The sequence below is a fragment of the Ananas comosus genome, linkage group 8 (assembly GCF_001540865.1).
Source record: "Ananas comosus cultivar F153 linkage group 8, ASM154086v1, whole genome shotgun sequence".
Lineage (NCBI taxonomy): Eukaryota > Viridiplantae > Streptophyta > Magnoliopsida > Poales > Bromeliaceae > Ananas > Ananas comosus.
The window spans coordinates 7,339,130-7,350,235 of record NC_033628.1 but is presented as its reverse complement, the minus strand read 5'-3'; the positions used below and the strand labels follow the sequence as shown (position 1 = coordinate 7,350,235).

The 11,106-nt window shown below is 45.3% G+C and overlaps 1 protein-coding gene across 2 annotated transcripts; it reads left to right on the top strand.

Annotated features, from left to right (window-relative positions):
• Positions 8,341-10,837, top strand: LOC109714412. Of its 2 annotated transcripts, none has more exons than XM_020239024.1 (2): positions 8,341-8,595; positions 8,775-10,837. In XM_020239024.1, exon 2 carries the CDS (start codon positions 8,819-8,821, stop codon positions 10,694-10,696), a length of 1,878 nt encoding a protein of 625 aa, XP_020094613.1. In that variant the 5' UTR covers positions 8,341-8,595; positions 8,775-8,818; the 3' UTR covers positions 10,697-10,837. The 2 variants fall into 2 exon arrangements, with proteins under 2 accessions (XP_020094613.1, XP_020094612.1); XM_020239023.1 differs by having other exon boundaries at positions 8,341-8,602; positions 8,781-10,837.

Below are 11,106 nucleotides of genomic sequence, written 5' to 3'. Positions count from 1 at the left end.
GTAGATGGTTGCATTTCTATTTTCTTGCATGCTTCTTAGTAGTGTAGCATTGTGAGCTTGACACATGGACTAGGGATGCATGAGGATTGGGTCTTGTGATATGGAATCCTATAGTGGCATAAAGATAAACTTGGACATGTAAATGGCCTAGAAGAGTGGCATTTGGACTAGTGTTAGTACTATGCATGATAGGGTATTGGATAGTCGCATTTCCATTCTTGCATGATCCTGAGTAGTGTAGCAACATGAGTTTGGCACTTGAGTTAGGATGCATGAGAATAGAGGAATTGTGACATAGAACCCTACAGTGGTAAAGTTAAATGATGAACTTAATCTTGTGTTGACAAGGACTAGAGAACGAGTGGCATCTAGACAATGTTGACAACTTGACGAGTGGCATGACAAGTAGTGTATAGATGAAAATACTTGTTGCATGTTGAACTTAGGGATGAAATAGTTCCCAAGTGGATGTTGACCCTAGTGGCAGGGTATCCTCAATGATGAGGATTTGATCATATTCATATGTCTGTTCAGAGCTTGTAGGCGGTCGCTCCGCACAAGCAGTGCGCTCCAGAGTTTGTCACAAGAGGGATAGCCTTATGGGGTCCCGAGGGATAGTCTTATGGGGTCCCGCAGATGGTCTCGAGTGAGTGAGCAGATCCTCCCCGTTGAGATACTTAGATTGTGAGTCGGGCGAGTGAGCGGATCCTCCCCGTTGAGATTAGATTATGAGTCGGGTGAGTGAGCAGATCCTCCCCATTGTGATTAGATTGTGAGTCGGGCGAGTGAGAGGATCCTCCCCGTTGTGATTAGATTGTGAGTTGGGTGAGTGAGCAGATCCTCACCTGGGGGATTGAGTAGATGCGGCACCTATGGGTGAGCCGCGTGATTGAATGATAGCAAGAGTGACATAGTTTCTTGACATAGTAGCATGATAGTTGTCATCTATACTGTGTAGATTGCATACTATGTTGTAGCTCATCCATTTGATTATTGAAGGCATAGTAGAATGTTGCACATTACTTTACTATGTTGCACTTCAATTTCATATCTATCTATCTATCTATCTATCTGCTTGTGCCTGCTTGGACCTAGTGGAAAGATCGGCGGAGTCGGCGGCCGAACCCACTGGAAACTATATTTATATAGTTCTCACCCCATTTCGTTGCAGGGCCTAGCGAAAGTACCGGCAGAGGACCGTGGTAAGGGCGTAGCGCCCTAGTAGATAGTAGCTTTTTCCTACTTGCATTTAGAGTACTCTCGTGTACATGGTTAGTGGATGTTATATTTTGGGAGCTAGCATGTATTCATTTTGGGAGATAAAATTGTAAACTCATGTATTCATTTTGGAGGACAAAAATGTAAATCAATATGTAATGGTTGAATGGTTGTAATAACTAGAATTATCTTTCTTTATTCACTTGTATGTACTCGTGACTCTTGCTCTTACTTGTTGGCACTTGTAGTGCCCCTGGTTGATCGTGTATGTATTGAATTTCTTTTCCTGGGCAAATTCTTGTACTCGATCATGTTGTTTAGCCTAGGACGGACAGGGGAGGTGCTATCTGTTCGGCGTCTGTTCGACGCGCCCGAACCGGACCAAATTGGTGGCAGTCTTGGGGCGTGACAGTGACCTTGCTATTTGGGGCGCAACGCCCACGCCTTGGTCCGGTGCCGCTCCGCATTGGCTCTGCAAAATAGGGGGTGAGACCTAAAAGAAATTCCCAGTGGGTTCGACCTCCAACCTCGCCGATTTTCTCACTAAGTCTATCAAGCCATAAGTAGATAAACAAACAAGGAAGTAGTACAATAACTACGCTATGCATAAACTGGAATAAGCACTACTATGCCTTTGCAAATGAAGCTAGGTAAACAATAATGCTATTATGCTCAAGATGCTTACCATTTTTATCTTTTACCCAACCACACCGGCTTACGCGAAGTCAAGCCAAACTCCCTCCTCTAAATCGTCTACTGGGGAGATGACCGCTCAACCCAACCTAGATTGTCCGCAGAGGAGGTACAATTGACTCGTCACTTGTCATGTGATGCTACTACAAGACTCCACAAGGTAATCAAAGACATGATCTGCTATGCTCAACTGATTTTCTCCCTACCTATGGGACCGTGACGCTACCTTCTTTCATCGTCCTCAGCAATACCAATTTATTAAGGGTGGACAAAAATTTTTGTTCACCACCGAGCCATTATCAACAACTGTAGACCTGATAACCGCTTGCCAGGTAGGGCTGGCAAATGAGCGAGCCGGCTTGCGTTCGACTCGCGTTCGACTCGATATTTGGCTCGCTCGAGCTCGACTCGAAATTAAATGAGCCGAACTTGAACAAAGAAAAAGGCTCGAAATTTATTTCAAGCCGAGCTTGAGTATTACTCGGCTCGTTCGAATTAGGCTCGAAAAGCTCGAAAAGCTCGAATATATATATATATATATATATATATATATATANTATATAGGTTGAATGAATAATCTGAATTTAGTTAAAATTGGGCTAATATTGTTGGCCCATAAAAACAAACCGAATAGATAAATAAAAGAGCAAAATTTTATTAAATTTATACATTTTTTCTTTCTTTCTTTCTTTCATATAGCTCTAAATTTTCAATATATTTCTTTCTCTTTTTCTGTCTCACACCCTATGTGGTCAAGCCGGAAACCCTCCAAGTTACCAAATAGCAGCATATGCCTGCCGTTGCCTATCTTGCTATTAATTGTATGCTTGAGAATATATGCAGAATATTTTTAAAGTAAAAAATTATTATTCATATAAAATTTTAATTTTAGTTATATATAATTGGATAGTTTAATCCAATATTTATCTATATATATAATTGAACTGTGAGTTGGATATTTCGTAGTGTGGTGATCAAGACATATATTTTCCTTCTCTGTTCAAGAAATTTCTCTACTTCGAAAAGCAACAAGATATTCGACAAACCCAAAAAAAAAAAAATCAGTTCTTTCACCAGCAGAAAAGACAAATTGCACAACCAAGTTTTATTTTGGTCCTCAAACTTTTTAAGTTTGATGCTGCAGCCCTCAAATTCTTAATAGAGTTTCACAATAGTCCTTTTATGCATTTACCACTAGAGAATAAAATTAGAGCCTACACCCATCGCATCTATACACGGAGGTACCATGCATTTATCGAATACTTTTTCTATTGCGTATTTTAACTATATCATCCATCGAGTTATAACTTTCATCTGTATATAAAAATTTGATCTCTAAATTAAAAGACGCGATAGATCGATCATGGAAGAAAAACAGATGTATTATATACTGGTGTACAAATAAACAGATGAACTAGATGCAAGCAAGAAATTTTAATCTCAAGTGAGGACTAAATTAAGACATTGTTGAAAGGTTAACGACTAAATTGAAATCTTATCAAAAGGCCACGGACTCGAATGCTAAATCAAAAGTTTGAGGACTCAAATGAAATACACTCAAGCTTTATTTGCCAAAAAAGAAGGGGTCAAAAAACCACCGATCAGTATAATTCAATGGAGGTCCCCTTCACGTAGGGATGCAAATGGATGGGGTGGGTGGACATACTAACACAACGTAAACACCTCTAATAAAATATTATATTATTAATATAATAATATATATTTNCTTTAATTAAAGCTCGGATTTAAATTCGAGTTCGAACCTAACTTTAATTAAACTCGGCTCGAGCTCGCTCGGATTAAAGCTCAGCTCGCTCGAGCTCGGGATTTGCTCGGCGAACTTTAAGAGTTGTAGTATGCTAGTTATCAAATTAAACATATCTTGTAATAGATATTAAACTATATTTTTATACAGATTATCAAGTTTCATATTTTATTAATATATTTTAAAGCCGAATTTGAGCCGAGGTAAGCTCGCTCGAGCTCGGCTCGTTTCCACCCCTATTGCCAGGCCAAGAGAATAATCAATGCCTGTCAAAAGTTTGCCTTTTTGGTTATTCGGCCAGTTATATCTGAGGAGGCAAACAGCAATATATTAAGCCTAGTATGCAAGGAAAAAATTGATGATGTAGCCAAACTGATCGGCGAGGATCAGAATCTATTTAAGGAAGTACAGGGCTTGCCACCAAAGCGAGCCGTAGAACATGAGATTCAATTGATCAGCGACGCTCCATTATCGAATCTCAGCATGTACTGAAACTTGGTGGTGGATAGTGATGAGATAAAGCGACAAGTAACTGAGTTACTCGAGAGTGGTGTTATCAAACTGAGTAGCTCCCCCTGTGGCTCCCCGATCGTGTTGGTACCAAAGAAAGACGGCGGGTGGCGAATGTGTATCAACTACCGCCCCCTCAATAAAATCACCATCAAGAACCGACACCCCTTGCCGTGGATCGATGATCTCTTGAACCAACTGAAGCATGCTCGCTACTTCATCAAACTGGACTGAAGTCCGGCTATCATCAGGTTCGGGTTCGATAGGATGACACTTGGAAGACCGCATTCAAGACTCGACAAGGCCTGTTTGAATGGCTTGTCATGCCATTCGGCCTTTGCAATGCATTCAAGACTCGACAAGACCCCGACAAGGTCAGGGCTATCAAGGAGTGGATTAGGCCCAAAAATATGACGGAGGTGCAGATCTTCATAGGCGCTTGTCAATATATCCGAAAGTTTATCCGACACGTTTCTGTCTTTATTGCCCCTCTACATGCACTAACGAAAGCACAATGCTTCTTGGAGAGCATTCAGAAAATGTATTGCGAGGTGGAGTGCCAACTACACAAATCTTAGCAGAAGTATAAAGAATGACATGATCGACATTGAGTGAAAGATGACTTCGAAGAAGGTGATCTCGTCTAGCTCTATCTTAATAAAGAGCACTTGAAAGGAGAGAGTAAGAAACTTAAACCCATTCGTAATGGACCTTTCAAAATCCTATGCAGAATTGGTGAGAATACTTATTAGTTGGAGCTGCCCGCATACATGAAGATGTATTCGGTCGTCAATGTTGAAAATCTAAAGTCCTTCGAGCCATCGATGCTGGACGATGAGCCCGGAGAAATACTGCCAACCATGGAAGAACTTGTGGTAGAACGCGAAGAGCAGCTAGCCGAGGATACTATTCTAGAATGTAAAATTACAAAGACACCCTAAGGTAAACGTGAATCCTTTCGTGTCGGACAGAAAGGTCAAAAGCCAAGTGCCGCTAAGTAGTTCACAAGGAAAACTAGGGAAACTCAGTTTCCTCACTTGCAATTCTAGATCCAGCAGGTGCTGGTTCCTCTCAAAAATTAGGGAGCCATGATCCGAGGCGATTAAACATTCCTGATAAGTTTCAATCGTTGAGGATAAGGCGGAGGCCATTCCAACAATTTCGGTTAGGATAAGGATCGAGGTAGTTCCAACTACTTCGGTTGCAGATAAGACGAAGGCCGTTCCAACTACTTCGATTAGGATAAGGATCGAGATGGTTCCAACTACTTCGGTTAGGATAAATATAAAGTTGTTATTTTCAAAATATTTTGTTCTTATCTTCTTGTAAGCCTGAAGGCTATAAATAGGGGCCTTACTGCTCTTGTAAAGTCACTCCAGTTTAGAGAGAATTAATATACAGATTCTTCCACATAAAAATATTGTGTTCTTTTCTTTTTTTTTTTCTCTTTAATCTGGTTTCAGATATCCATCGGGGAGGCGTTGCAATATTTCTTTCTCCTCCGACGGATCAGTCGTACCCACTAAAAAATTTCAGGCTGATTTCTCACCCAACTATTTCCACAGGTAGCTCGAGTAGGGAGACAAGTTAGGTCACAGCGTGAGATACGGCATAGATAGATCGCATTAGCGGCCCCCTATCTAGGTTTATCTTTCTTACTTTTGTGCTTAGTTCATAAATAATAATGGTTCAGTTACACGATTATTTTCTCATTACGCTTGCATAATGACTGTGGTTATATTCATGGACTATGATTTCAGTTTGATTATGTATATATGGCATGATTTTCATGGATTTATGAAAGTGTGCCTTTTGCGGTTTTATGGCAAATGGTTTTCTACCTCTAATGTTCATTGTTTTTCAAATAATGTTTCCGTGTGTAAATGGTTTTTAAACCGTCCCTAGCGCAAGTGGCAAAAGGGCTTGATGGTTGGTACCCGAGACCCAAGTTCGAATCCTAGCTGATTCACATTTCCAGCTAAATTTATTTCTAAATGAAATAAACGAAGCAGGTAGCATGCTACCTATATCTCTAAAAAAAAATGGCTTTCAAAACAATTTTCAATTTATTGCTTTTGTAGGATTTCCAAATAAATTTTCCATATTGAAAACACTTTCAAATAGTAGAATGCTTGATTTACTATGCATTGCATTATCCAATGCCGAAGGAGTAAGTTGAGAATGCATCATTCATAAGAATGGCTAGTTGTATGGATGCGTGCATTTGGTTGAATTTTTGCGAATTGTGGCAAATGTATGCTTGAGTTGTGTATGTATATATGGATGCGTATGGTTGGTACGTCGTGCAAATACAAGAAAGATTCTATCTGCGTGGATAAGGAAATTTTGTATTTGTGGTGGATCTGTGTATCTCGTGGGCAAGACTAGTTTGAAAAAAAAAAAAACGAAAAAGATTTCACAAATTTTTCACAACTCTAACATTTAAAACAATACTATTTGATAAAAAGATTTTCCAAAAGGACTTTGGGGCATGACATGCTAGAGCTAGAGTATTTCTAGAATGAGTGACCTCTGAGAAGTAGGGCATCGAAGTTGATATCAGAGCCAATCATTAGCCAAAAATATGAGATGAGTTTCAGCTAAGTCAGGGTTAAACAACGGGTAGATTGTGGCTGTCTGGCTGATGACTATTGTGGGAGGAGTGTGGCTCCAGACAAGGTCAGGTAAGGCTAGCGAGACGAGTCTCACATCGCCTGGTGATTATGAGTGTGCTTGAGCCTAACGAGGACATCAGTGGTTAAAAGGGAGAAGAATGTGACATTTCAGGATTTCGATAGTCCTATATATAAGATATAATAGGACAAAATATCTTAACTCGGGTATAGAATTTTGGGTAGTAGTTAGGCCTAAGAAGTTAAGAGAGTTCTATGTCTTCGGATTCGAGTAGTCCTAGGATGGGTGACCACCCCCTGGAAAGTAGGACGCCATAGATAGTATCAGAGCCAATTAATAGTTGAAAGTGTGAGATGAGTCTCGACTGATTCAGAATTATACAGTGCGGCTTCCCATAAGAACGGTTATGGTTAGTGAGACGAGTCTCACATCGCCCAAAATTGCACCATTTTCGCCCAAAATTGCACTATTTCGTCCAAAATTACACAAAAAATGATGCAAATTTGGGGAGAAAATCCCTAACAAACCCCCAAACCAGCACTGCATCCAGAAAAAAAAAAGGAAAAAAAGAAAAGTAAAAAAAAAAAACCAATTGATCGCTCTACCCTTACCTCATCCAATACATCCCCTCTGGCTCCTTCGGCGTCGGCGCCGGTCTGGTTTCCTCCACCTTCGCTGTCGACGTCGTCGTCGGCGCCAACGGGGCCAACAGCACCTCCGCCCGGGGATGGGGTGGGCCTCGACGCAGACGACGACACCACCGGTGAGCTTGGGTGCCGCCCGGGCTTGGCGACGGCCTGGAGGCGGTGGATGGCGGGCTTGGCGGCGGCAGTGCCGGTGCCAACGGTGACGTGGTCGCACTTGGGGAAGACCCAGGCGTAGAAGTCCAGGGACACGTCGTCGCCGACGTACATCTCGGTGAGGTTGATGTAGGCGGCCATGCCCGCGGGAGGGGAGGCGGACGGGCACCTGGGGAGAGAAAAAAAAAGAACGCGAGAAAAAAAGAATGAGAGAGAAAAAGGTATAATGGTATTTTGGTCAATTTTTTAAAAATCCGACCTGAATCTGCAAGATCAAAAAAGTTGGCCAATTTTTGTAAAAGCGCAAAAAAACTAGTGAATTTTTTATGCAAATTGGTCTATAAAAAACAAAATTTTTAAGAAAATAGAAGATTTTCCTGGAATTTCATCTGGTCTATATTTTAATATCCGATCAGATGAGGTGAATCGAGTCAGGCCTGAGGTGACGTGTAAAGTGCCGGACATGATGAACCCGATCTAACTTCTTAAATATTGCCTAATTTTAGTTTTGCTGCGTCAGCTGATAGACTGGCGGTCGATTTGACCCATTTAAAAGCCCGTGATTCACTTACAAAGCTTTCTTACAAACAGTGCTCTTCGTGCTTGTGTGTACGGTTGGCACACTTTCCCCTTGCCAATAGCCGTAATGCCGGGTGGGTCGGTCCCATCCGTGAATAAATAAGGCACAAGCTTAATGGTTAATTATTAAGCTAGAGCAGTAGCAGAGAGAGAAGTACTGTCGGAGTGTGGGCACGCGCTCTATAACCTTGACCTCGTAAAACCCTCTCGGCTATTTTGGTCCGCTCCTCGCCTTACACTCGGAATTTTCATCGAAACGGAGGAGAAGACGCTAGGTCAGCGCCGACGCTTCCCTCCATGCCGACTGGAAAGTCCACATATTCTGAGCTAGGAAGCTTGCCCAAGTCTCCTATCATCTTACAACTGGACAAGGCAAACAAAAGAAAAAGAAGATAAAAAAAAGGTACAATTCTCATAGATCAAATTTCATTTTTGGTTTCTAAATATTTTCTAAGCAAATAGCACGAAAGAGAGAGAGAGAGAGGGAGAGAGGGAGAGAGAGAGAGAGAGAGAGAGAGAGAGGAGGAGGAGGAAGAATTAGGGAGATATTGTATCTAATCAGTTGACGATTATTGAAAAAGGGGAAGAATTGGGAGAGAGCTTAGCGATTAGAGAGAGGATGATGGGGGACGGCGTGAAGTCGATGCTGGCGAAGCCGATCCACCTGGCCGAGCAGGTGCGGAAGCTGGCGGGCGACGCGCAGTCCTCCCGGCCGGAGTGCGCGGAGCTGCAGGTGAGGGCCGAGAGGCTGGCGGCGCTCCTCCGCCAGGCCGCGCGGGCAGAGCTGTACGGCCGCCTCGCCGCGCGCATCATCGACGAGACGTCGGACGTCCTCGCGAAGGCCCTCGCCCTCGTCGCGAAGTGCCGCCGCGGCCACAACCTCGTCCGCCGCCTCTTCACCATCCTCCCCGCCAACGCCCTGCCCCGCATGTCCGCCCAGCTCGACAACTGCATCGCCGACGTCTCCTGGCTCCTCCGCATCTCCTCGCCTCAGGCCGACGACGACGGCCTCCACGGCCTCCCCAACATCGCCCGTGACGAGCCCATGCTGTGCCTCATATGGGAGCACATCGCGCGCCTCCACACGGGCTCGTCCGACGCCCGCGCCGACTCCGCCGCGCAGCTCGCGTCGCTCGCCCGCGACAGCGACCACTTCGCGAAGCTAATCATCGAGGAGGACGGCGTGGGGCCCCTCGTCCGCTTCCTCAAGGAGGGCTCCGAAGAGGGCCAGGAGAGCGCCGCCCGCGCGCTCGGCTACCTCGGCCGCGACCCGGAGAGCGTGGAGCACCTCGTCCACGCCGGCGCGTGCTCCGCGTTCGCGCAGGTCCTCAAGGACGCGCCCGTTCGGGTCCGGGCCGCGGCCGCGTGGGCGGTGGCCGAGCTCGCGGCGCACCACCCGGAGTGCCAGGACGTCTTCTTCCAGCACAACGTCGTCCGCCTCCTCGTCGTCCACCTCGCCAACGAGACCGTGCAGGAGCACAGCAGATACTCCGTCGTCGGCCCCTCCAAGGCCATGTCCCTCCACTCCGTCGTCCTCGCGCACACCAAGAGCATCCGCGCAGCCAATCAGCACCAAATCTCGCAGCCAAGCCAACATCAAAACCAGCACCAAAACCATAACCAAATCCATTCAGTCGTGCAGTCCGCTATAGCCGCGAAATCCACCAACGGCGTCGGCGCGGCGGCGGCATTGAAGAGCTACAACAACCTGGGGCCGGGCCCAAGCAAGGGGCGGAGAGAGGCGGAGGACCCCGAGACCAAAGCATACCTGAAGGCCATGGCGGCCAACGCCCTGTGGCGGCTCGCCCAGGGTAACATAAGCATCTGCCAGAGCATCACTGAATCCCGCGCCCTCCTCTGCTTCGCCGTGCTACTCGAAAAAGGCATCGGCCGTGTCCGCTACTACTCCGCGATGGCACTCATGGAGATAGCCCGCGTCGCTGAGCACAACGTCATGCTGCGGCAGTCAGCATTCAAGCCCAGCTCCCCAACAGCCAAGGCTGTAGTGGACCAGCTCCTCCGGATCGTCTGGACTGGTGTTTACGACGAACTACTCCAGCCATCAATCACCGCGCTTGGCTGCTTGTCCCGGACGTTCCAGGCGAGTGAGACGCGGATCATCGGGCCATTGGTCGCGCTGCTGGATGAAAGCGAGGCTGCTGTATCGAAGGAGGCCGTGATCGCTCTGACAAAGTTTGCGTGCTCTGAAAATCATCTTCATGTCAATCATTGCAAGGCCGTCATTGACGCTGGAGGGGCCCGACACCTTGTCCAGCTGGTCTACCTTGGCGAGCAGGTCCAGATCGAGGCGCTGATCCTCCTCTGCTACATTGCCCTCCACGTGCCTGACAGTGAGGAACTTGCGCAGGCCGGCGTCCTGGCTGTGCTCCTCTGGGCCTCAAAGCAGGCGCATATGGTGCAGGATTCGCGGGTGGAATCACTGCTCCCAGAAGCAAAGGCTCGAATGGAGCTCTTTCAGTCCAGAGAATCCAGATGATATCCGGGTACTGTTTGTTCTTGCTTTCCATTTATCAAATGAGATTTCTGGAGTGTATATACATCGATTCTTATATCTTACATTCTACATCGATTCTTATATCTTAGATTCAGATGAGAGCAAATGCTTAATTTGCTCAAACCTTGTCTTTGTCTGTAGAACATAGCGGAAGTATTCGTTCATACTTTTTTGCTAAAACGACTCGCGTTAGAATGCGACGAGCTCGGATCGTAGAGATTGATTCACGTGTGCTCGAATCGTTCACGAAAATCTTCTATCGCTCTAAACTTGCGGTGGATTCAAGTACAAACAAGTACGATCATCAATCTACCGTTCAAGACTCTCTAAAATAATAGATTAATAAAAGATATGGTTTCTGTCTTTTTCTCTTGGTTTTCTTGTTATCTCTC

Excerpts from the sequence above, each read along its gene's own strand:
- LOC109714412 (XM_020239024.1), top strand. The coding sequence starts at position 8,819 with ATGATGGGGGACGGCGTGAAGTCGATGCTGGCGAAGCCGATCCACCTG.